At 36.8% G+C, this 27,279-nt stretch overlaps 1 protein-coding gene across 4 annotated transcripts; it reads right to left on the bottom strand.

The window, feature by feature from the left end:
- Window positions 1-1,191: 1,191 nt before the first annotated feature.
- On the bottom strand, window positions 1,192-27,032 carry TFRC (transferrin receptor). 4 transcript variants are annotated; one of them, XM_077118012.1, is made up of 19 exons: window positions 26,830-27,032; window positions 21,256-21,314; window positions 20,519-20,729; window positions 19,808-20,018; window positions 18,789-18,938; window positions 18,470-18,575; window positions 16,997-17,110; window positions 16,240-16,338; window positions 15,709-15,848; window positions 14,071-14,228; window positions 13,240-13,359; window positions 11,706-11,791; window positions 11,420-11,483; window positions 10,379-10,446; window positions 9,003-9,061; window positions 8,702-8,783; window positions 6,011-6,232; window positions 4,921-5,061; window positions 1,192-4,327 (listed from the first exon to the last, which is right to left on the bottom strand). In XM_077118012.1, the coding sequence occupies exons 2-19, from the start codon at window positions 21,289-21,291 to the stop codon at window positions 4,085-4,087; spliced, it is 2,310 nt and encodes a 769-aa protein (XP_076974127.1). In that variant the 5' UTR covers window positions 21,292-21,314; window positions 26,830-27,032; the 3' UTR covers window positions 1,192-4,084. The 4 variants fall into 4 exon arrangements, with proteins under 4 accessions (XP_076974127.1, XP_076974130.1, XP_076974129.1 ...); XM_077118015.1 differs by lacking the exon at window positions 26,830-27,032 and adding an exon at window positions 26,744-26,795; XM_077118014.1 differs by lacking the exon at window positions 26,830-27,032 and adding an exon at window positions 26,674-26,761.
- Between the last annotated feature and the right edge of the window lie 247 nt (window positions 27,033-27,279).

Raw genomic sequence — 27,279 nt, 5'->3', positions numbered from 1 at the left:
AGGATAACCTCTTGACTCTGAAATCTCTCAGCCACTGAAACTATTTTGTCTTATTTTTCTCTTCCCCCTTTTGGTCAAGAAGGCTATCTCATTCCTATGATGCCAGGTGCTGGCTCATCCCCGGGAGTCAGGGAAATTTACACCCCTGTGTATCATGTCCCATATTGAAGGCAGAGCAGTGAGTTCACTGCCAAGTTGGTTTAGAGAGGCCACATCTGAGCAACAAAAAAAGGTTCTCTGGGTGTCACTCTTAGGCTTAATTATCAGTAGGTGTAGCTTCTCCTTCGTGGGATTAACTTCATAGGGGTGAGCCCCAAGACTGAGGACTCAGCCTATTGAATTACTGTTTACTAGAATATCAGGAACTGCCCAGATGAGGAAATTTAATATTTCCTCTTTTTTCCCCAGTCCCCAAAGGGGACTTTGCAAATACTTTCTCTGCCCAATTTACTCTGGGATGTATCAGGACGTCACACTAACCTATACAAACCAAAAAGATCTCACGCCCTATTCCAGATTCCATGTAATTACGGTGTCCAAGTAAACTGACCAAACAAGTTAGATAATGTGCTACTGAAAATATAAATTTTGCACCAAACAATTATCTCTCCCTTTGGTCTTGCACAGAGGTTGAATCTTGAAAATATGGACCATGTCATCCTTTTCAGTGTTCTGATTTACCTTAGTCCTATCCAGATCAGCTTCATTCATATCTCTACTCAATGTCTAATCACTTTTTCAACTTTTGAAAATAGTTCTTGTATGCAGTACTGCAGACTTTCATAGCTTCAGAGCTCTAACTCTGAGTCTCAGGTGTCACTCTGAGTATCTTGGAATTTAGAAGTAACGGTTACACCTCCTGAATATCTGACTGCTGTAAAAGCTTACAATCTAGGACCCTTTACAATAAGCCCCAGCCTGATAACCCATGCTCTCAACTTTAGTTCACCAAATTTTTATATTACAGTTAGTCCACATGATTGGGGCTTATTTGTCTTTTTCTCACATTTCATTCAGCATACTGTCCTTAAGGTTCATTCACCAGTTGCATGCTTCACAACTTCATTCCTTCTTGCAGCCGCTCAGTAGTCCGTAGTATATCTCAAACACTGCCACCATAAACACCAGTGTGCAACTGTCCATTTGTGCCTCCACCCTGCTAGAGTATTCTGAACAAAAACCAATGACAACTCAGTGTTCAAGCATTTTATTAAGTTAGAAAAGGAATCTCCACATTGTTACACATTCCAGCTTGAATACAATTGCAAGGGCATTTCACTTGTTTAAAAAGATACCACTGAACAATAGGTTGGAAAGTCTGACAAGCCATCTTAAGCCAACTAAAACATTCAAGAACATTCAAAATAACCACTGGACAGTAAAGGCCATGCAAGTCCTAGAATAGTGAATCATGATAGAAGTCACTCATTTTATTACCTTCAAAATGCAGATGTTGTCTTTAGTCAGAAAAAATCTTAAGACTAGCATGTTGTCACTCCTCAGATACACATTTCATCCAGGAATATTAAGATTTTTACTGGCTTGTTTGATTGGAAATAACTAAACTTTAACCACAGAAAAGGTTTTACACATTTACTGCTATAAAATGTGTCCTTTATTCTTAGTATGCCTTGAAGTCACTGAGTTTTTTCATTAAAGTATGTATGCCTGACCTTTTTTCACTTAGCTACAAAAAAACATCAGTCCAAGGAAGAAAAGATTAGAAAGGGGTACACAGGTGGTTCAGTGGTAGAAAGCTCGCCTGCCGTACAGCAGAGACCTGGGTTTGATTCCCAGCCCATGCACCCCCCATCCCCCCCCACATCCCACCAAAAAAGAGATTTAAGAGACTGTGAATAGTGAAACAATTCAGTGAGGCTATAATAATCTAGAGTCTATTTTAACTTAGCTAAGTGACACTAGCGATACTATAGACTTTTTCTTAGTTGGCATTTTTGAACCAGCCAACAATAAACAAATGATTATCAAGCTTATAATGGTGACTGAGTAGAAAATAAAGTCTTTACTCATGTAGCCTCCTATTTGTTCACTATGTACATTTAACTTACAACCACCATACACTTAATGGGTAGGAGACATGATCAAAGAGCCTTTTGCAAACTTCACCTCCCAACATCCCTCATTCCCTACCCCACCCTCCCAACCTCCTATCCAAGCTCCCCCTGCTTTACACCTGAAAGTCAGTCTAGACTCAAAATTGTCTGAACTAAGTTTATAGGAGATACATGTAAATAAGGAAAAGTTAAATTCATTTTGTCAACAGCAAACATTATAAATGTATGCTCCTATACCCCTAAACAGAAGATCCGGAGAAACCACAAATAAAACACCCGTGTTAGGTTTTAAAAAAAGCATCTTGAAGGAAGTAATTTCATTTTACAGTGGTTGGATTTACCCACCAAATACTTAATGACCACAAATGTTTCTGCAACTAAAACTAGAAGATAGAGAATTATAGGGAGCTGGAATTACATGTTAGATACTAACGATCTTCAAGCTTTGAAGATGTCATTGCATGAAGAAAATTATGGGAAACACTGTTCCCGATAATTACGTACACCCTTAGTGTAACATATGGAGATCACTGTCTCCGATATAGACACTGTGGTAGGCAAAAACTACCTTGTTCTTTATACATTATGGAAGACACTGCTCCCGATAATGTGAGTTAGGTTCATGACAAAGGTACTGGAAATTTTGCAAAACTGGAATTAAAGTTGCACCTTGGACAAATTGAACTGCAAAATTTTGCAGATAAAATTACTAACACAGCCTTTAAGTGACATGTATTTATGATGTAATAAAAATTCATTGCATTTAGGAAAACTATCATTTTTATCTGCTCAGCTAAATAGAAGTCGAACTTTATTAGCAATCCCTAGTTAAAGTTTCATTATTCCCAAAATTTAGCATTATATTTCATTTGGCTTATTTTTATTTTATGTGGCTGTTTTCTAAAACCTCAAGCATTGCCCATAAATGCAAAACTTCCAGTATCTGTTGGGTTTTATTAGCAGATGCTGCTTTTATTTAAAAAAAAAAAGACGACAGTATAACTGTCATAATTATGGAAGGCACTGCTTCCGATAATTATCTTCTATTTTAAAAAAACACCATTTATAGTGAACTCTGTCACTGATAAATAATAAACAATAAATATCTCAGTGCCAAAATGATAGAAACTTTCCCACAAGATTAACACTTTGGCCAAAATTTGGCAATGTGTTCTTTAGTCTGACAAACTGAGTCTGAAATCAAATACCTAAAACTGGTTCCTTTTGAAATACTTTGGAAAAAAACAAAGACAACAAAAAACTAAACAAATGCTTATGGGGCTGGGAACAGAGGAAAAGAAAATATACTAAGTCTTTGGTTTCTGGTCTCCTCTTTTCCATAAATAACCTTGAGGTTAATACATTAAGGCCTTACTCCTGGGATAAACAGTTGAACCTCATTTATCCAGCTGAAGGACCTCTATTTCATACCTATTGTCAAAAAAAAAAACAAGTCCCATATCTTCTGAAGGTTAACTGTTCATACAGGCATGAGGAAACCAGCTAAATCCTTATGGAAAGGTTTCTATCTCATTTGGAGAATAAGGTCTTACAACCCGGTATTCTCTCTAGAGCTAGCATCAAATGAAAATGGAGGATGACATTAAGCTACCACTTTTAACCCTCAGTATATACCATCTTCCTCCTCCCACCTCAAAAGATACCAGCTCATGTCCTTAGGATTTAGAGCAATAGTTCAAGAAACTGGTTCTGACTTTTTCATAGCTGTTACAGGAAAAGAGGCAGTTACCATTCAAAGCACTTAAAATTCTAGAGATAATAAGAGAAAATATTCTATCGTGAACATTTTTAAAGACGTTATTCACTTGAAGTACGCAGGTACCTATCCTGTATTAAAAGCTGCTGCCTAAAGACATGTAGCAGTACCTAGATGACTGGGTAGAATTTTAACATTAGGTTTTGTAGCCCTACTGAAAATTTAGCAAAACCAGCACATGTCTAGAACCAGACTGCCCTTCCATTCTTATGCAAGTTATGGGCATCACTTTCTAAAACTCATTGTCAATGTCCCAAATGTCACCAGAGAGGGCATTTGCAGCACCCTGAATAGTCCAAGTAGCTAGAGCCAATTGGTTTCTCAGGAGTGTTTCATTAAAAGCACTGTTATTTTCCTGACACAGCTTCAAGTTCTCTAGTAAAGCTGACAGAGTATGAGAGCCAGAGCCCCAGAAGATGTGACGGAAAGGAGAATCTCTTGGAGATACGTAAGGTGAGAGGAAGTAATATTCCACCTACAAAAAACAAAACACACATGACAGCTTACACAGTACTATTGTGGGGAAAGGACTTAACGATAAAGCAACTATGTAGCATTCTCTTACTTTAAATCCTAAATTTCCCTGAATTTAAGAACATTGAGAACCAGGCTACTAATCTACTAAAGCAAACTATCTAAATTTAAAGCAAACTATCAATTCCCTTGTAAAAGTGAACTTCAACTGTATTGGGATTTATTTGGAGAGGGGGCTGGAGTGTAGGGAAGGTTTACAAGTTTCCACCGTAGGAAAGTCTTCCGTTTCTTCCAAGTGCACTAGGATAAAGTAATTAAGGTCTGAACTAGACAACAGAAATATAGAGAAAATAACAGTAAATGGTCTCCCATTAGTTTTCTCTTCCAATAAATGCACTTTTTAACCTAAATTAGGTTAAATGTCTCTTGTATTTTCAGTTTAGATATGTTAATTATAAATCTTGCTAAGAATTAAAATCTGTGCATTCTAGAAAATCAAAGGATTCTAGGTTACTGGAATTACTCCACTTTTGGGAAATGTAAGATTTACCAATTAAAAATTAGTATGCCTCTCTTTTCTAAGCATTTACTTACTTTCATGATACGATCATTAATTTCCCTCATGATAAATTTGTCTGCTTTCTCGGCATTCCTGAAATCAGTCGTTAGTTTCGAAGTAGCACGGAAAAAGTCTCCACGAGCAGAATACAACCACTGTAGATTCAGATTCATCTCCTGAAGCAGTAAGATACGAAATTCACTACTTGAAGCTGTATTTCTAAGGATGTTATTCTATAACTTTCTAATTTAGGTGTAACAACTAAGAAGATTCTGGCAAAAGGATCTGACTCAAAAGACAAGCTTAAGCCCCAGGGGTAGCTAAACTTAAGCATCTTGTATGAAAGATTTCGAGCTCTATGGACTGTAATAATACTCTTATTTGAGACTAGAAAATAGTACAGGTATCCACTATTAACCTCATTAAAAAACCATCCATAGTATAAAATCCTATGGTGTACACTGGTTCTAGTTCAGTTTCCCTAGGGGGGAAATATCAAATATCTTGGTTTAAGAAACTTCAGAAGCTAGTTATTTCCAGCTGTTAAGGCCCATTTTTTGATCAATAACAATTAGTTTCAAGTTTTAAGAAAACCCTAATAATTAAGATGAGGTTATCAGTGATTTACTTCAGTTAAGGAATGTGCTAAATAAAATCAATTGGATATCACTTAGTAATATTGTCATCTTATTAAGTATTTGACTGCTAGACACACAGGATCAACACTAAATACAACTGGTTAACTACTGGCTATGTTCTCTCTCCATCCATGTCGTATCTGAAAGGCACATGGTTCAAACTTATAGGTTTCAACTTATAGATAAGATTTATTCTCTGGGTCCTACCCTCAGTTCTAGTACTTACTGTATTTAAGAGCTGCTTGGAATACCTGGAGAATGACAGAAGGCCTAATACAGCTCTAGATTCTGAACTACTTGCTGTAGTCTATCCTAGATCTATCCACACCTCCCAACTTCCTTTTCAAATTCCAAGCAAAATTATACCTCAGTTTACTCTTAAATGTACTAAACTTAGCTTTGATCATGTCCTTCTCCAGAAATAGCTGAACAGCCTACTTCAAAATGCTTGATACTTCAAGCATACCTAGTTTTAATCAGTGCTCACCTTTATGACTTCTTTGAATTCATTAATATCCTTCACGAAAGAAAGTAATCTGTAATTATACATCTCATAGTCCAAGTTCAGTTCAGTGTCATGGATAAGTTTTATCATGAGTTGGCCAGCTACTTCTGCTGCTGCACGTGCCATTTTGTTCAACTGAGGAATATTCTGATTTAGTACTTCATAGGTATCCATGGTAGTGCCCAAATAAGGATAATCTGTGTCCTGAAAAATAAAGATAGGTATTATGGAATCCCTGCTCTATCATACCATGTGTCTTGGATAGATTTCTAGCCAGATTCCTTGAAGATGTAAACTTTTTTATCTTCTCTCTGGGAAATCTGACCCATGTTCATGGAAAAAGAGAACATGCATGAAAAGCACCTTCAATATAAAGTATTACTTTTATGCTAAAATGAACCTTCTTCCTAATCACGTAGCACTGTCCATTCATACAAATTAGCTTTCTAACAAGAATGTTTCATGACCAAAAGAACTTCTCTCTACCTTCATTAGTTAATATTAGTAACTATTTCTTTCTCTTCAATTCTATTCCTTACCATTGTCCTTGGTGACAATCTCAGTGACAGTCCTTTAGTGTAACCTGAATTCTTTACTTTCAGGCTACATAATTCTATTACCTGTACCTCTGAACCAGAGGTGTTAACATCTCAGACTACATTTGAAGTTTTTAAAAAACATGACTTCTGAAAGTCAACAGAAGTCATTCATAATTTCTTCAATCATAGGACTTGACACCCAGTCCTTTCTAATGTACTAAACAGACATCATGACCAGCTATTTTAATATCAATTATACTGCTGGCTCTAGCACAAGGTCCAAAGCCAGATCTTTCATTCCTTCTTCACTTCAGATTTCCCCCCTCCTAGTCATAGGCTAAAAAACCCAGTAATAAAAAATCCAGTAAGGACTTGGTCTCTAATGGATTGATAATTTGATGCCAATGTCAATGGCTTCCACCCTGCCTCCCTACTCCCTATGCTAACTTGAGGTTCACCCCTCAGAAGACCCCACTACAAAGCCAGTTTTCCAATCCTATTACTTTAGCATAGAAGCCGTCATCATTTTGTTTACTTTTCCTGGCTTTCAGTGCCTCCTAACTGGCTCTTGTACCAAGCCAATCTTGTTTATCTACAATGTCGTTGGTTTAAAGTTTTGTCTTATGATAACCTAAATCTGTTTGGTGCTTTTATCCGTAACCCCTTTTTAAGAGACTAACGTCTAGAACCATAATTCAGAAGGTATCCAGAACAGCACTGTCCAAAAGAATTTTGTTATGATGGAAATATTCTATACCTGCATTGTCCAATAATAAGCCAATAACTACTCTATTATTTAAGAAATTGATCCTTGTTATTAAAACTCACTACAGGGCAAGCCACAGTGGCTCAGCAGGCACAGATCTCGCCTGCTATGCTGGATACCCAGGTTCGATTCCTGGTGCCTGCCCAGCCAAAAAAAACGAAAAAACAAAAAACTCACTACACTTAATTAAAGAAGTTTTAGGAATAAACCCAAATGCTAACTGAGACTCAATTCCATGTTATCTTAAGACTGATAATAAGAAAGAACGTGGTAACTGTGTAACTTCTTAAAACATTTTAAGCACTATATGAAACTTGGTCTCAAAGTTGATATAAGAATACCTAAGTGTGCCAGTTTGAAATTATTATGTACTGGGGTCATATTTTAATACTGATCCAACCTTGTGGGTACAGCTGTTTCTTTTTATCCTGATTCAATATCGTAGGGAAGAAATTTTTGATTAGATTATCTACACAGAGATGTGGCGCGCCCAATTGTGGCTGAGTCCACCCATTCCAGGTGATCTTGATTAGTTTACTGGAGTCCTTTAAAAGAGGAAACATTTTGGAAAGAACTCAGCCAAAAGACACTTGAAGATACAGATGCTTGGAGAACAGTTGCTTCAAAGCTGACAGCGCCAATACAAGACACAGACGTTTGGAGATGCAAGCCCAGCAGACATCACCATGTGCCTTCCTATGAGATGCTAAGCAAGTCAGAACCGAGTTGTGTCCTGGAGAAGCAAAGCGAAGGCCCACAGATGCAAAACGTGGAACCTCCACAGGAAACAGAGGCTGAAAGCAACAGAGCATAAGAGCAAGGGATCAGCAGATGCCAGCCACGTGCCTTCCCAGCTGACAGAGGTATTCTGGACAGCATCAGCCTTTCTTGAGTGAAGGTAATCTCTTGCTGGTGCCTTAATTTGGACATTTTCTCAGCCTTAGAACTGTAAACTTGCAACTTATTAAATTCCCTTTTTAAAAGCTGTTCCACAAATGTTAAAATAAACTTAGATTGAAATCCTAGTGATCAATGAAAGGGAGGAGCCCTTAAGGGGTATAGTATGTATGAATTTTTTTTTGTTGTCTTTTTATTTCTTTTTCTGAATTGATGCAAATGTTCTAAGAAATGATCATGATGATGAATATGCAACTATGTGATGATATTGTGAATTACTGATTATATATGTAGATGGAATGATCACATGTTAAGAAATGTTTGTGTTTGTTTCTTGTCATATTTTTTTTTAATATAAAATTAATGGAAAAAATTAAAAAAAAAGCTGTTCCATTTCTGGTATACTGCTTTCTGACAGCATTAACAAACTAATACACTAAGATATAATGCTTTTGAGTTCTTTAGACTTACCTCACCAAAAGAGAAAGAAACTGCTGGGATTCCAGAATATGCAAGGAAAGGGAAAGCAGCATTATCAAAAGAAAGTTTCTCACTGCAAGGAAATCAAGAATGTGCCTTTAGAAAGTTTTCTAAAAAACAGACTGTGTTACCATACAACCCATCTCCTATTCCCATATAATCTTAAAGTGAACCTCTCTAAGTATAGGTAAGCTCACTGCAAGGTTTAGTTTACATCTCTACCTAATATAGTAAGTGTAACTTGGTAATTCTAATTTTCTACTAGTTTATTCATTAATTTTTCTGAACTTACACTTTGGCGGCCCAGTTGCTATCCCAATATAGAGCCTGTCTAGTAATGGGATGTTTCACCTGTAAAACAAAAAATCAATTTACCATTAAAACTAACCTTTCTGAATTGGCTTATTCAAGCTAGTCACTAATTTTTCTCCATAAACATTTTATTAAAAATATTTCATTTTTACTTAATCTCCTTGAAAGAAATTTAAGACGGTTAAAAACAATATTAAATTTCCTAAGGTATTCTTATTAGGCACTGCCATCTAATTAGACATTTTAAAGGTGGTTTCATCATTTTAAAGGCCCTCTCTAGCATTTATGATATGCCTTTCTTGTTCCTGGCTTCTCCCTTCTAGTACACATTATACTACTGCCAGCCTAATATACAAACACATTACTGCCTTATTTCAAACCCTGTGGCAATTCCTAGTTTCCCATGGTATCAAGGCTAAGGTCTACTATCGGACCCTTCTTTCCCTCCAACTTTAATCACTCCAATATATAGTCTCACCTCATAAGGCAAGTATCATCCACATATTCACCCTCTTTCAAAATGATGGTCATTCACATAGCTGTCTTTGCTCAATGAATATTTCATATGGTCTTCTTATTTAAGTCTTAAGTATAGCTCAAGTTCATTTAAACCTTCCTTAAAACTCTGACTCTACAGAAAACACCCCTGAGGACATCTATAGTGCAGACTCAGGCCTCATGGCATTTTGTTATTTAAGAAAATATACTACATATTCTTTGAAATCAGAGCTCTTCATATACAACCTCCTTTACCTCACGATTCACTAGGATGAGGACCCAATAAACCAAGAGCCTGACTTAATTAATGCTGCTATAGAATTTATTCTCAATTTCTGTTATTGATTATTTATGATGAATTGAGGCATGTACCCCAACAAAAGACATGTTCTTAATCTTAATCCACATTCTTGTGTGTCTGAACCCACTTATAAATAAGATCCTTAGAAGGTGCATTAACAGTTAAGGTGTGGACTCATTCATGAAAAGGACCTTCTAAAATCCTATTTAGATGTGACCAAACTGAATCACAGTGTGCCTTAATCCATATTACTGGAGGCCTTATAAAAAGAAAAGGCTATAGGAGGAAACCAAGGACACTACTGTATGAGGGAGGATGGCCATCACTAGAACACTATAGACTCAGAGAAAGCACAGCCTAGCACCCTGACTTGGGACTAACGGATTCTAAAATTGTGAGCCAATAAATTTGGTTAAGACACCCATTGTGTGGTCTTTGTCATTGCAGCTCTGGCAAACTAAAACACTAACAATAATTTAAATGTCAATATTTTTCATCTTACATAAATTATAGACAAAAATTAAGTTATACATCTTTGTAATTAGATATACACTCACATCTTGCATTGTTTTCTCAATAAGTGAATACAGCAATGGGCTTGCAGAAACCTTGAGGTTGCCGGTACCTGCAAAGAGATTAACATTGCCCATCTCCAGTCAAGCAACTTTCATACTGCTACTTCTACTTCTCGTAGTGCTTAACAGACAGGAAAATAGTAACCTAGATCAGTGGTCTACACAACAACCATCCTATTAATGAAATAGAAGAAAAAGTGATTTAGGAATCAAGTTCTTTAGTAATTATGCTAACCTTAACTTGACTCAACTGAAGCTCTTACTACTTATATTTGCATACTGTAATGGCGAGGCGGGGGGGTGTTTTTGTTCTTGTTCTTTTTTTGGGGGGGGAGGAGGGTACTTTTCTGATTCACCCAAGTTAGGGCCATCATCTGCTAACTATAGTAAGCATGCTATATTCAATATGTTCTGCTGCATAGGTATACCAGGGAAATATTGACTAAACAGTTAAAGATTTAGTTTAATTTTAACTCCTTCCTTTTTCCTCACAAATGTAGACATTTCACTATTTTCAGTTCGTTCACTGCTACATCTGCACTTTGATTATCCAGCATTTCTCTCAGCAATGCCATAATGTAGCAGAACGTGTATTAGTCTCTACAAGTACCACTCTATATGGTATGCTTCTGTTCCTTCTGATCTAAAATATAGTCCAAACCAGTGTTTTTCAAACTTCCGTGCATCAGATCACCTAGAGTGCTTGTTATAACAGTCTGTTAGATGCAAGCTCAAGTTTCTGATTCAAAAGATCCTGAGCTGGGGCCGGAGAATTTGTATTTCTAACAGTTCCCAAATGATCCTGATGCTACTGGTCTGGGAACCACGCTGAGAATCTCTCTCTAGACAAAAAGCAATCTATGCCAATTCTTTAACTTGTATTATTTACAAGAAAGCTAAGTCAGTCTTTTGATCTGATTCTGGTAAAAATAAATTATAAAGTGCTGCTTTAGAAAACTTTCTTCTGATGGTTTATAAGAAGTTTACCTGAATTCTTCAGCAGCTAATGTAAAAGACACTTACCAAGAACAGCTTTATCCAGATTAATGTATGCAAAAGCCTTTAAATGTAAGGTAGAAAGGTATCCCTAGAAGAGAAGAGAAAATATTAATGTATTAATACTTATTTATCTATTTATCCTATTGAGCAGCTGTTAGGCATTTATTTTTATATCTGGGCTCTACTGAGACTAAATATACAAAGACAAAAATGGTATAATCAAGCCTAAAAGACCATGGTTTCTGGAAAACAGCGTAAGTGAATATAAGCTCAGGTGCCCATTCTGGGTATGATGATATACAGATAATACCTCTAGCCATTCAGTGGCACCAACAGCTCCAAATTCTCCAGCACTCCAACTGGCAAAGACAATGCTTCTTTTGGGTTTAAACCCACCTGAAAGAGTACAAAAAGTTAGTTTTACCTTGGGATATATTACAGAGAGGCAACCAACTTAAGATGAATCAGCAGATTCTAATTCAAGATGGCAGATATAAAAATATTTCCTGGGTGGTAAATGAAAGCGAGGGGTAAGGGGTATGGTGTGTATAATCTTTTTTTTCTCTATTATCGTTTTATTTCTTTTTCTGTTGTCTTTTTATTTCTTTTTCTAAATCGATGCAAATGGTCTAAGAAATGATGAATATGCAACTATGTGATGATATTAAGAATTACTGATTGTATATGTAGAATGGAATGATATCTTAATGTTTTGTTTGTTAATTTTTTTAATTAACAAAAAAAAAAAGTTAAAAAAAAAATATATATTTCCTGGGTGTGCGATGGTGACTCAGTGGTAGAAAATATCACCTGCCATGCTGGAGATCCGGGTTTGATTCCCAGTGCCCACCCATGTAAATAAAGAAACAAACAAATAAATTCCTTTTCCTGAGGCCCCAGATGAAAGGCCAATAAAGGAAAAGGAATAAATTTTAAAAGAAACCTACAAAGAACAGGATAGGGAATCATTAGCAAGTAAGATTTCCAACACATAGTAGAGACAGCTTACTGATAGTCACTCTCTATAACTCCATTCCTTCATCCTTTAACTTCTGGATCAAGAAATATTGGAAAGGTGAGAGATATATGAAATCATAGTATAAGTATGGTGCAATTATCTTCTTTGAAAACAACTTGCTTGGAGGTAATTCACTTAGAACATTGAACTACTTCTAAAACAACTATGAAAGAGGATGAAAATTCACAAATTTTTAGAGAAAATTTCATTTTCTCTAGAGCATTTTTAGAGAAATTGCATTTGTGATAGCTCCTTTTGGGGCTACAGGTGCCAATGTCCACCATCCCACCCCACATCCTGGGTATATGTTTTTCTACATTAAATGTTTTGTATAAAAATTAAGTACTGCACTTACCCAATGACCCAAAGATTCAATAATGTGACAGGGGTTTGCATGTGTTTGTGGCAAGGGTAGAGGAGTGACAAGTACCATGACAGACAGGCTTGAAAGTAAACAGAATAAAATTATAACAGCTGTTAGACCACAGCACATTAGTGTAGAAGTTTGCCACTGATTTCAAATGGATTCCTTAGGGACCAAGTTAGGCTTGTTACATCATTCTGGATATGTCAAACTAAGAATTAGGGCCCAATTAACACTTCCAATGTGTCAAAGAAATTGATGATTCCTAATAGAATGTATAGAAAGCTGTTTTAAAGTCAAATGGTTAAGTACAACAAAAGACCATCTGTCTTAGTGTTTAAGAACTGAGGATATAGAATTAATGAGAGAACCAAAAGAATAGAGGCAGAAGTGAACAAAGCATAAGATAACAGAACTTTTTGTAGCACACGGATGTTCAAGACCTCAAAATCTGTACTCTACCTTTTAAGACCATATCTGAGAATATCCGGGCAAGTTCCAAGAGAAGAGCTGTTCCTACACTTGATTTTGCAGCTCCAGAACCCCAGGCATCCCTCTGGGCCCCTACTACAATATAGCGGTCTTAAAAAAAAGAAGAGGATAAATAATCAATTTCTGTACTCTTTCTTTTCTAATATTGAAGTATGCTAGAATAAGGGTAAAAATGTAGCATATGTATTAAGGTTAAGAGAACCTTACTTTAGATCTGACTTAGGATCCCAAGGGTTAAAATTTCACATGACAACACTAATACTGTTTTTCCTTATTAGCACTGCAACTCTTTTTCTACATTATGATTAACTTATGACAACTTATTTGTGGTCACTAATAGTTTAAGAAACAATTTAAGACCAAGTGTTTTCCTTACAAAAAAATACAACTATTTGTCTTCTTTAAATTGATAGATTTTCCATTCCAGGAATTGGCAAATTACAGCCTGCATGCCCATTCACTTACATTTTGTCAGCTATTTTCATACAAGAGCAGAGTTGAGTAGTTGCAACAGAGACCATATGGCCTGCAAAATGTTTATTATCCACTACTTTAAGAAATCTGCATGCCATTTATCTATTTACTAACTTAAAATAGATATTCTAGTCCTAATGGTCAGTTTTTAACAAGTCCATTTCCTAGGGCCCTATTATCTCCTAATAAAGCTGACACCTCAAGAGCCAATTTAGCACTTCACAAAACCAAGCTAAGATAGCCTTCCTGAACTCACTCCTTCTCTGGTCACATTCTTAGAAGTGCAAGGAAACAGAAATAATAGAAATATAAAACAAGGGTCTTTACCTGGTTCTTCAAAGCCTTTGATAACTCCAAAGATGTTCAAAATTTTTGTCTCTTTCAGCACATTTTTCACAGTGAGCTGCACATTCTTATTTTGTGAGGATAGCAACCTGCATGTAGAGTCTGTTTTCCAAACAGAAGGACAGTCTCCTTCCATATATCTAGAAGCAGAAAACATGGATCAGAGTTCTGAATTGTTACTTCCTCCACGTTTACAAAAATCAGTTAAGATTTTTTGTCCAGTAAAGTGTTCTGCTAAGTAAGAGAACATATAAAACTTATTTCCTAGTGGTCAACCATTTATCTTACTCTAAATTATAGGCAGTCATTTGAAACCATTTGAAAACCATGAGTTACTTCCTAGTTTAACCAATGTTTGTTAAAATTTCTCTACCTCTTCATACTATGTATGCTTTTCTGCTTGAAACATAGCTATAGTTTACATTTGAAATACAAACCAAGGTGGACTCAAAATGAAGGTCATGTAAGTTCATTACTATATTCTCATGTTTCCTAACCCCCGACACTAACAAGGACAGTATACATTCTTATTTCATTTTAAAAAGAATATTCCCATGCTGCTGATAGTTAGATATATTCCTCTACTCCTCATGAGTTATCCAAACAATGACTCTGCCAAGGGGGCTTTCTTAAATATATTTATGTCAAAACATTATTACCCCCATGACACACAGGTAAGAAGATGGGCTGGCTTCACAGTTGGGAAAGACTTTCAAGTGGTGGGCAGAATTTAGCCAAATAGTTCCAAGTTTGGTACGGGTCAATAAGAATCAGCTATTATGAATGCCTTTTAGACAGCATTATTAATAGTCGTGTGATATTTTACAGACCCTTTCATGAAGATACTCTTCATTTGAGACCAATCACCTTGTTAGGTAGATTTTTTTTTTGCATGGGCAGGTACCAGGAAATGAATAGGTAGATTACATTTTAGTTCTCCAATTAAATTGAAGAAACAGGATCAGAGAGATTAGAGTAAAATGTTCTGTATCACAGTAAAGCAATGCTTACATATTGGTCTGAAATCAGGTCTTCTGCTTCTCCATTCTACATCAGTCACAGGAGGGGAATGTGTCCAGATCAAGGTAAAAACTAATGACATGCATTTTAATGAGACTGGGTTCTATTTTTAAAGAGAGATACTAATAACGTAGGGAGGACATCTAGAAGGACTAATCATGATTATAAAGCATCTGGAAACTGTATGTATAGACAAGGAAACTTAAATTGCTCTGTGTTGCTAAAAAGAAAATGCATAACAAGGAATCCAGTTACAGGGAGTAAGACTTAAGCTCAACATCAATCCTAACAAATCTTCTCCTATAACTGAATAGCCATAAGCTGTTGAGTACTTTACAACAGAAGTATTCAAAAAGAAACTATGCCAAGAACACTGCACAAGGAATTCATTAGATAAATTGAACAGGGACTTCTTGACTTGATAAAAAATTCTCTTAAAGGCAATCTTTATAGATTTTATCTATACCAAATTAACAGACTTCCCCAATTTCCCAAATGTGGCAAGTTATAACCAATTGTTTTAAGTTTTTATCAAATCAACTTAAACAGATGATCATTCTTCCCTAATCATAATAAGACAGTGTTCAAATAAAATCTTACTCAAATAGCTTTTCTGCACCAGCTCTGGAAATTGTTTGGACAGGTATGTTAGGCAATCCTGATGACTTTGATGGTGGAAACTGAGTGTGATTAAAGGAAGGAAATCCAGGTGTATAAGGGTCACCTGTTCCCAGATGAGCCTATTAAAACAAAAGAGTAATTAGCTCCACTAGGCACTTATTTTAATTACCCTATAGTACTCAGATTTATTATGAGGCTACAATACAACCCAAGTTTAGTTTAACCTTACAAGTCTGAAAATATGCATGGCTCTACAATACGTGACTCTTGTTTTTATATGGTATATGCTAAATTCTCAATTCAAGACACTACTGGTAAAGCACTTTTAGCAAAAAGTAATAACTAGGTTGCAACATTATCTAATCCATCTTCCTGCTCTCTCAGGAAAAAAAAGGCATTTAAGGTATTTAAAAGGTATTTAAGTTCTATTTATTCCTACTGAGGTAGATGGGATCCAGCAACAATTTGGAGAACCAAACAACCTCATTTACTCAAAATACAAGAACTCACATGTCCAAAGAGTGGAAGGTCTGCCTTAACAACAGGAAACATAGCATGGTCCATGTATATCAATACACCAGCTGCATTTAAGCTTTCAGCATTTGCAACCTAAAGAAAAGCAAGTGAAGCTCAGAAAACTAAGAACTAATTATACAAAATGGAAAGAATACACACTGCACTTTTTATCCAGGACAAATGGTTACATGACACAGCAAAAGACTAGACAGAGACTCCCAAATGTTTCAAATATTTGGAAATATACATTTGGGAAGGAATATTTCCCTTAAAATTATCATTAAGGAGAGTCTGGAAGAGAAGAGAAATAATATAAACCCATCCAAGCCAGCAAGTGTAGGCTTGGCTTTTAATTTTCTTTTTATAAAAGTTATTATTAAAAAAAGACAAAAAATGAAAAACAAACAAAAAAGAAATAAAACATAGTTATTATAAATGAATTCTACAACCACATAAAACTCAGTTACATCAACACAATTTAATCTGCTTTCATTTAAACATTTGTGATTACTTTATTTTCATGAAAAATTATGTCTACAAAATACTCCAAGTGGATATTTGATAGTTTTGAAGTATCCTGTAACTAGATAACTGGAACTTAATTGACTTATTGAGCACTTTAATAAATTAAATTACATTATCAGGCATGAGAGTTCAAGACTGCTGGTTTTCATAACTTAAGAAAATTAACAAGAAGTATCATTTAACTGAAGATGATCTGCTACCAAAATATTTAATAACCCATATTCACCTTTTCCGCAAAAGTAATTTTCCCAGCTCTAACAATCACTAAAGATCCATTCACAGGAGAATTTAAATTCTTAAAGTCGTTTTTAGTGCCAAAATTAACATGGACCAGTTTGCCCTGGAACAAAAGACATTAGATTTAATGAGCATTATAGTAATAAAACAGTCATAGAATCTAAAAAGAGTCTTTACAGATCAAGCCTAAGGGAAGAAACAAAAAGAGGGGGAAAAGGAGGCAAAAGGCCCAGAAATGATGTAGAAGAGTTCTAAAGTCAAAACCTGTCTAGATTATTAGGAATGAAATCAAGATTTCTGGTCTCCTATATATGAGTCTTTCATTATCCCATGCTGCCTTTAAGCTAAAGAATATTTTATATTACTTCAGATATTTAGTGCGGAGAGAAAGGGTAACAACAGGATGTGTTAAACACAGCAACATGTACCAATATAAATAAATATCCAAGTTTAAACATCTATAAGCTGACACAAATATCTGAATATAGGTTGTTTGCAAGGCAACCAAAACCCTCATTGTTCTTTAACAGAACAATCTACCCACCTCTAAACCCCTAGTTTGTAGGAAGACTGGAAAAGAGATTCAGCATTGGCAACAGAAAGGCAGAGAATGACCATAAAACTTCACCTAGCTCAGAAGACACCTACTAGATGTACCCCTGATAATTAAATATGTGGTGTTTAACTGGAAAATGATCTGTTCCGTCTGGCTGTTTTCTATTTCTGAACTCATTTGAACTTATTTACCTAAATTTTGAAAGATGAAGCATTAAAGAATCAAAGACTACACAAGATGATTATTTATAGTTGTCCTCAAATAAAGGGAAATCTGATATATGCATTCACTCAGCAAATACTAACGTGTCAGGCACTGTTCAAGGCTCTGGGGACATGTCAGTATATGAAATCAACCCCTGCCCGTCTGTGTAGCTTATATTCTGGTGTAGAGACAAATGAATAAGTAATATCAGGTACTGTAAATGCTATGAAGAAAAATAAAACTGGATAAGAAGAAATTGATTAGAGAGAGGGTATTTTAGAAAAAGGTAAGACTTTCCCAAAGAGATAATGTCAGAGAATATACTTATACAAAGTGGGGAAACAGCCATGTCAATAATTAGGAGAAGAGTGGGTCCAGGCAGAGGGAAGACAGGTATAAAGATCTCAAAGTGGAAGCATGCTTGAGTTTGAGTGTTTGAGGAACAGTAAGGTCAGGGAGAATAGAGCAAAGCAAATGAGGAAGAGAGCAGAAGATTATTTAGGGCCCTGCAGACCAATGTAAGGATTTTGGGTTTTATTTTAACTCTGGTGGGAGACACTGGAGGGGTGAGAAAAAGAAAAATCTCACAATCAGTTACATTTCACAAGTAAATTTATACTATAATTCCTAAAATCAGTACAATGAGTGTTTAAGCTATTCAACAGGGAAGAAAAGTTGTGTGCACTGTTTTGTCTTACTTACAGTAACTGTCGTAGCTTTACTATATGCCACATAGCCGTCAGGATTCTCCACCTGGGAGAGCATGTTATTGTTCACATTGACTATGGACACTGAGTTCTGATCAGTGCTGAAAAAGAGTAAGTTACTGTGAAGCTAATACCATCCTGGAAAAAAAATTTAAATGGCTTTTAATACATTTAGCATTTCATTTGCATTATTCAACTTGAGGAAATTTAGCTCTAAATTTTAGCCCTGATTTTTACTTTTGAAAGTCTGCTATATTCAGCACACCTGAAAGTAGCTACTTCTCTATAAAATAGTTTGCCATTTTTCAACATACCTGCTTTTGACTTGAATCTTAACAAAATGTTCATCATGCCAAACTTTGCTGAGTTTATATTCACGGAATTTAGTTTCAATAAAATATGCAAGATTTTCTTCTTTTTGAGATCCGGCCTCACGAGGGACATATAGATTTTCATTCAGCCTCCTGAAGGGAAATACATCAATGTTAAAGAAGTAAAAGTTTAATTTAAAATAAACATTTAACTCAAGAATCAAGCAAATTGTTTTAAAATAACTCAACATTAATATAAATTAACTGTGACTTGGAACTTCTGGGTTGACCAAATAGAAACAAACTTGGAAGGAAAATAAATTGCCCAATATCTGAAGTTACTTACATCTTCAAACTTGTTAAAACCTCTTTATTCATTTTAAAGCACTCCTTTAAGAGCCCCATCATAATAAAATATACCCACATAGGGCAGCTTTAGGGGAAGTGAGTAGCTTCCAAAAGATCTGTGTACTCAAAATGAAAGATGGTAATACAATCAATGATCTCAAGATCTGTAGCTTCAATTTCCACTTACCTTGAAACATTCTAAGTACTCTGAAAGCAAAACTGCTCCTTGTTCTGAGTTCCCAGGCTCTTTGTAAACATTCTCATTATTAGTTATTTGATCTGTTTTTTTGTAGGCTTTATACTCTCACTTTAAATCCATATGCCTTACATACAATATATGCAAAAGAATTCACTGAATGAAGCAAAAATGTCAAGATTTCTATTTTAAGACTAAAAGAATTATAGTACCATTGAATTTAGGAAGCTAGCAAAAGGGTAAAGATGAATTTGTTTTTTACACACAGATATGTGTTTAGGAAGACATTAAAAATCTAAGGACAGGAGTTTTAAGAACACTTCTTGCAGTATGGATTAGTGGGTAAGAACCAGAAGAAATCAAGTAACACTAAAGACATATCAAGTCTGTCAAGATATGGAGGATGGAGAATGTTACTGATGATGGTATGGAGAGTAGCAGAGCTCAGCACGTTACAAGGAGTTAAGCTCAGGCTTACTTGATAGTGCTGGTGAATTCTGTGGTATCCAGTTTCTCTGATAACATTGTTTTGAGATTTCCCCAAAATAAGTGAGGTGTTTCAGGGAAGAACTCTTCTGCCTCTGAGGTCTCTGTCTCCTCTGTAGGCCAAGACTCTGTTTTTGCCAGTGTGTCACACTCAGCTTTTGGTACTGCACGTTTACAATAGCCCAAGTAGCCAATCATAAATCCTAAGGATAAAAAGTTTCAGAGTCAACACACAGAATTTCATTTATGATATATGACTATCGTAATTACTAACTTTAGCTAAGTCTTGAAAATACTGGTTTTAAGTAAATTCTAAGCAGTTTGAAAGTAAATAATGCATTTCAGATTTATGTATTTTAAACTATTCCATCTAATAAATTACCTAGTAACTATTTTAAACAGTTATCTGTTTAAAGCATAGGTATCTAACCTTGAACCCCTAGGCTGGATTTACATGCTGCAAATATTGTGAGCATATTTCTAGGTTATCAATTTATCAATTTATTTGAAAATGATTTATGTGTCTCTCTTCTCCCACAATTTTAAGCTCAATGGCAGGTATAGAATCTTATGTCATCTTTGTATCCCTAGTGCCTAGCATAGTGGCACTTAAAAAAATAGAAGATAAAAGTCTATTGAACTGAATTAACAGACTTCCCAGAGTTTGTTACAAGGAACAAAAGTTTTGAATGGCCATTCTTACCAATCAAGAAAAAGACGATGATAGCAATAATCCCATAAAAGATACTTCCACCAAACCTTCTTGGTTTTGTGACACTGGCATGATTACCCTCCATGCTATTATCACCATTTTCTTCTTCATCTGCAGCCAGTTTCATCTCTACATGACTGTTATCACCATCTACCTGGCGAGCCAGACTAAACCGGGTATACGATAATGGCTCTCCACCAAACTGAGATGAAAAAAAAGAGAGAGAGAGAAAAAATAAACATTATGGAGGAGAAGCCAAAAGGGAATAGGAAAATTTACAAAAAGTTTAGTCAGGCACTATACCTGTTATTGTGCCTTTAGTATGGCCTATTGTACATTCTTAAAGAAAAAAAGTTCCCCTTTCAAACAAATATTCTTCCAATTCTGTCAATGTCATCTCATTCAGCCTTTTCATTCAGGTTTTCTGATATGTATGTCTACTACTACACATCTTGATCACTGCTTTCTTTAGTTCATCTTATCTACTTGGCTATCCCCCTCCAGCAATCCAAATTACCCTGAAACTTCTTACAGACTTTTCCAGAATCAATCCTACTCAAGACTGAGTATTTTCTTCTTTTACAGAATTGGTTATGATTCAAGACCACCAGTTCAAACGCGCATAAATACCCGATGGCAGCTTTGGGTAGTATTTCATGTTTATTGCTTTTATATTTCATATTCTCGTGACCTGGTGACACTGACATATATAACTTAAAAGATCTTACCAAGTTAGAGAATGCTGATCTGGCTTGATCCATCATTCTGAGCTGCCACACAGAAGAATCTAGAATTAGAATAGAGAGTTAATATAAGACAATAGATATTACTATACCAGATTAGTGAGAGAAGCTATTCATCACTAAGCTAGATTAATTATTATAAATATATTATCACCTTTCTAGAATGGGTCTTAAACATAAATATGTAGTTTACACAACAATTAAATTTAGTGTGATCCTGAATTGGGGGGTGGGACAGATATGAAGGATAATATTGGGACAAATATAAAATTTGAATATGGACTATCTACTGGATAACAGTATTGCATCGATAATAGATTGGGCTGTTAATTAGTATTGTGTTTTTGGAGGAGAGCATCTTCTTAGATATTTAAACAATTTAAAGATGAAGTATCATGATGTCTATAACTTACTTTCAAATAGTTTAGTAAAAAAAGCATATAGAAATACAGCAGTGTGGCCAAGTATTGACTGGTGAATCTAGATAAAGGGTATATGGACTATTATTTCAATTTTTCTGTAGGCTTCAAGTTTTTCAAAATTACGAATATGGGAAAAATTAGTTAAAACATCATCCATGTTAAGAAGATTTAAGTCATCAAATTTAGTAGTCAAAAAAGGGAACAAATAATAAATACTGTAGATTGAAGAAAAACCTAAAGTAGAATTAAGTCAAGAATGTCATTCTACAAAGACCAGTAACAAAGTATCTCCAGAAGAAAAAGGTAGAAATCCTGATTCTTCTGATTAAAAGAACAGTTCCCAAAAATTATTTGGTAGATTTCTGAACCAAAAAGATTAGATAGGGGGTGGTGTGATGGTGGCTCAGTCACAGAGTTTCAACCTGCAATGCCGGAGACCCTGATACGAGGTTAGTTCAGGCGAATTCTCGCCTGCCATGAGGGAGACCTGGGTTTGATTTCCGGCCCACGCACTTCCCAAACAAGCAACAAACAAACAAAAAGCCAAATAAACAAATAGTCAGCAAAACTGGTGCGGCAATAAGTGGATATGCACATGAAAAAAAGAATGAAATGTGACCCCCCCCATATAGCATACAAAAAGAAAAAAAATAGGTAAAAAGAAAACACAAATTATGCTATCATACAGATGAAGAGGCCAATTATCTAAAAGGGTAAGTGACTTGTTCAAGGCAAAAAAGGGATACTCTAAAAATGAAATTCAGTAGGTTACTGGGTTATAGAAACTATGTTCTCATCTTCAAAAATTAAAGAAATGAATATTCTATTCAAAGAAAAACACACTTCTTCACGAACAAAAAGTCCTATATTAAATTAAAGCATAGGTATTAAAATTTGGACTTTCTAATTAATTTGGTTTGAGTACATCTAGATGTTTAAAGGTGGTATTATTTGAGATTTATAAAATGGACGATTTTAAGGCTTTTCCCATTTAAGCACACTTAGAGCGCAGTAAATACTCACATAGTCCAAAGCAAACTGTGAGATATATACAGATTGTAAAATGAAGGACATTATGTAAACTGGCATTAAAAAAAGTTTCCTATCTAACACCTATAAGCAAAATGTTTCTTTAAATCCCCAAGCTTTTAAGACCAGAGCCAATAAGCAATAGATCACATTCTTAGAAACACAATCTCTTATCCCTTCTGGAACAAAACTTTATCACTGCCACTGCACCAGAACTGTACCAACCCAATCACTAGAGCCAGAACTAGAAGGCTCCACCCTGAACCATTTGAACCACCTTTTTCTAGGAAAAAAAAAAGATGTTTAACAGTCATCTGAACTAGCCATTCCTCAAGTTTTATAGTCTTAAATTAAGACTAAAGTGGCAATACTTATATTTAAATTATTTAATATTTAAAGAAACAATTTACAAATAAATGAGGAGAATGAGTGATTGTGGGTCTGCAAGAACAGGCTAGTATTAATAGAACATGTAATTATGCTTTTGTATCATAAAAATCTAAGAACATATTTTATTTAGAAAACAGATATTTTATTTCTATTTCAACCTCTAGACACAAAATTAAGACTAAAACCAAAGAAATCATGTCAAAGGAAAAAACTGTGACTTAGGCAATGCCCATTTTAACCTCATTTAACTCCACGTCTGTGAAGACCACAAAATTTCCATGATATCCATAAAAGTTACCTCTAAGGTTTTATATTTAACAAATTTGAGTGATTCTTTTAAAACGACCTCACATATAGTAAAGAAGCTTTCTGTTCAAAAGAACCCCTTAGTGAACTTCCTTCCAACTCAAATCACTCCAATTTATGTACTCTAAAAACATGGGAGAGAAACTACTCATACCAGTTGTAATAACACCATCCTGTCCATAAACAGGGAATTCTGATAAAAGACAGTATCTAAATTCCAAACATCACTTAATTGGCTTATTTCAAGATGTCATCACCAATGCTCATTATCACAAGAGACAAACCAAACATCACCCTATTTTTATTCATATTAGCACCTTATATATCTTGGTGTTCTCAATGATAGCCAAACAAACACAAACACAAAACACGTTCAATTTCTCACATTAATAATGAAAATTAAGGTAAGAAAAACACAGCCCCATGTGTTTGAGTAATGGGGGGTGGGAGGGCAAAGATAAGGGGAAGGCCAAGAAAATATACGATAGCCCCAAACTCATTAAAACTCAATTATATTATTTCTACTTTCTTAAAATATGGCATTAATTTGTATTTAATTTTTAAAACAATTTTCTTGAGGTTTTAGGCTACTTTGAGATATCCCAAACATACAGCTAAGGGGACAGGGAATCAGGTACCAACATACACTTTCACTACATATATATATGTTACATATATATAACACACTCAAAGCTGTTACTCATTTTCCTTGAATTGAGGATAAGCCACTTATGTGATATTACTGACAAGTCTACTCCAATTCAGAAAACAGGGTACTGCTTCAAGTCCTTGTAGCTCATAGAAAATGAAGTTTCTCTGCTTGCTTTTGAGGCTCTGTTCTAGCAATCTTCACTACCTAGTAATTTCACTGCTCTCTATTTTCTCCACCATGAGACCGAATCCAGCTGATGTCTTTACACTCTACTGTTCTTCCTCTGCTCCTTGAGGTTCTATTCATTTCCTCCAGGCTCAGTTCAAGAGCCACCTCTGTGAAGCCTTCTCTGACTGATAGTGCTCAACAATTTCCTGTCCTATAATACTTGGTATCGAATTATGTGGTCATTAATAGGGAATTAAGAGATTTTATTTCTTGACAGTTTTGGAGCATTCTTGACGTACATGAAGTTCCAAATGGTATGAAACAGGACACAGCGAACATCCATGGACCTGGAATTTTTTCCCATTCCTGTGACTATTCTGGTGTATCCTAAAATCACCAGGCAAAGATTGGATGGTATAGAGATTTTAAAAAATAGAAAAACTTTACCCCTGGCAGGGCTCATTTTTTCAAGTAAATGGTTGTAGAAACCTATTATGTAAACTACTTCCTCAGACAACTGTGCATTTGCCAGGTGAAGAAGAAAGGAGTTCATGAACCTACAAAATTTCTGTAGGGCCCTCAGAATTCTTACATACTTGTACATAGCCATAATGACTACACAACAGATGATCAAGGTCTTTACTATATTTAAAAGTCTAACTTTATTGGCCTAAAGTAAAAGTGCAAAGGAAATCAAAGGAAACAAGGATGAATCTGCATTCCCATATAGCTTTCTGAAAAGAGAATGTCCATCTTAGAGCTCAGGACTACGTGAACTCATTGCAGTCTATTTGTGTAGTGCTCATGTGGGAGAGCAAACAGAAAGGCACAAACCCAAAAGCGTTCCAACAGGCTTCAGAGGATTGTTTTTAACCAGCTCTCGCTGTCGTTTATTTCAAGTTTATCTGGGCATCTTGCTCCATTATAGAGAAATGCATTATTGGAGGCAAATAACTGCCTCAAGCTTAGGGAAGAACTAACCAAACATGCTCCTGTATTCAAAAATTTTCAGCACAGGCTAGGTTCACAGCCACCATCACCTGACAAGAGCACTCCATCAAAGAAAAGTTATAAAAGGTGCTGTATACTAGCCCTTCGGAAAACATCTCACATCAATGACAAAAAGTGTTCAACTCTGAGTTTTCTTTTAAAACGCACTGAGTTTATTATAACCCAAAATTGAAGAAAAACCCAGCAGGGCCAGAGAGCATTTTAGATGGCCTAAATTTAATTTTCACTGTAGATAACAACCTCTGGAAATCAGCTTAAATTAAACGTCTTTGTAAATGAGGTCACATTCTTCAGCTCAGGGGCAAATGAACCTGCACCTACTATTCCAAACTTACACCTAAGCACAGAATGAAGGTATGAGGTATCTAAATACTTCTGTGACTATATTTACTCCAATTCTCTTATCAAGGGGAGAAAAAAGAAAGCAGTCAAATTCCCTGGATAAGTGACATACCCAAGGTTACTATAAGCAGTGGGGAGAGGGAAAGTATCAACCTTAAACTGGCAAGATATTTTCTTTCCCACCCTCCCTCAACACCTTAGAGAGCTATAACAAACAAGACACAACAGGCCCCTAATGCGTTTATAAATACAGCACAGGCTGTTAGAAATGCCGCTAGTTTTCTCAAGGAAGAAGCCGATTCTAATCCAAATGGCCTCATCTGGCCTCTAGACTACAGGTTTCACAAAAGAGGGGACTGCCTAGCCGGTCGCGATATTCTCAAAGTCAGCGACAGCGGCGTTCGGTTGGATTCTGCCTTGGGAAAACTGAGAATGTGCACATAAGGCCAACAGGCAGAGCCTGGCAAGAAAGATCAAGTTATACCCGAGTTCGAACACACAGTTTGCAGAAAACCCACCTCATTGGCGCATGACATACTCAAAACTGACTCGGTCCAGGCCCGTTGGAAGCTAAGGGTTACGAGCTCAAGGTCACCCACGAACCCCGACGACCATTCCCTAGGACGACTTCCTGGGACAGCCACGTGCTCGCGGCACAACCCGCAAGGCCCGCTGCTGCCGCAGCGCGGCTGTCCCCGCGCGGCGCTGCCCCTCGCTCCCGATCCCGCACCCTAGAGCTCTTCCAGGAGGGCCTGCATTTTTTTTTTTTTTTTTTTTTTTTTTTTTACGGGCGAGCTACTGAGGAAAAGTCAGCCGCGGGGGCGTGAAGAGCTGGAAGGAGAATGGCGGGGCGGAGAGCCGCAGTGAGGTACCCCGCATCTCGCCCTCAGAGCCCAACTGGAGAAGCCATTCGCTGCTCCGCGACCCAGACGAGCTAGGAGGGTGAGGAAGGAAAGGGGAGAGAAGAAGGGGACGCGGCGCCAAAGCCGAGGCTGACCCTCTCCCCACACCCGCTCCCGTCGGTGGCACCTTCAGTCCGCCGCAGCCCTTTGCCACCCGCACACGGGCCCTGCTCCTTCCTACCCGCCCTCCCTGAGGCGCCGCAGCCTTCCCGCCCTAAGGCTTAAGGCTCCGAGTGGCTGCGGGACGATACCGAGACTGGCCGGGCAGGAGCCAGCCCCGCAAGACGAGGGGAGGAAAAGAGGATCCGGGGAGCTCTAGCAGCAGCATGTCACTCACTCAGGGTCCGCCTCCTCCGCCGCGGCTATTCCAACCGCCACCAACCGATGTTGTTTGAGAGGATGGCCACAGCCAACCGACGGTTTATAGTCAGGCTGTTCTCCTCCGGCCCCCTGAACTTGCGTCACTTCCTGTGTCACGTACACCTAAGTAGGTGCTCTGGAAATAGGCCCCCTGGGATCAGGCGCGTGTGCGCGCAGCCCGTCCGGGTTCCCAGCTAGGGCGCGCGGGAACTGGCGCCGTGGCGGGAGGTGTCTGCAGGAGCCGCGCTTTTTGCGCTCGGGCGTCCTCCTCCACGCCTTCCTGCAGCGGTGCCGCGGACCGCTCCCCTGATGCACAGGAACCCTCGGCCTAACCTTGACCGACCTCCGGGCCCTGCGGTGCATGCTCAGATGGTTCTAGAGTTTCCCCCGAGATACTGAATACCGAAATTTAATTGCGTACATTCAA

The sequence above is a fragment of the Tamandua tetradactyla genome, chromosome 10, assembly GCF_023851605.1.
Source record: "Tamandua tetradactyla isolate mTamTet1 chromosome 10, mTamTet1.pri, whole genome shotgun sequence".
Taxonomy (NCBI): Eukaryota; Metazoa; Chordata; class Mammalia; order Pilosa; family Myrmecophagidae; genus Tamandua; species Tamandua tetradactyla.
Note: the sequence above shows the minus strand (reverse complement) of the source record. Positions and strands in the feature narration are given on the sequence as shown.

Coding starts and splice junctions, on each gene's coding strand:
- TFRC (XM_077118012.1), bottom strand. CDS start 21,291: ATGATGGATCAAGCCAGATCAGCATTCTCTAACTTG. Junction 14,229..15,708: donor GGTGCAGAAAAGCTATTTGA/GTAAGATTTTAT, acceptor TTCTGCTTCTAG/ATATATGGAAGGAGACTGTC. Junction 5,062..6,010: donor AATTCAAAGAAGTCATAAAG/GTGAGCACTGAT, acceptor TTACTGCTTCAG/GAGATGAATCTGAATCTACA.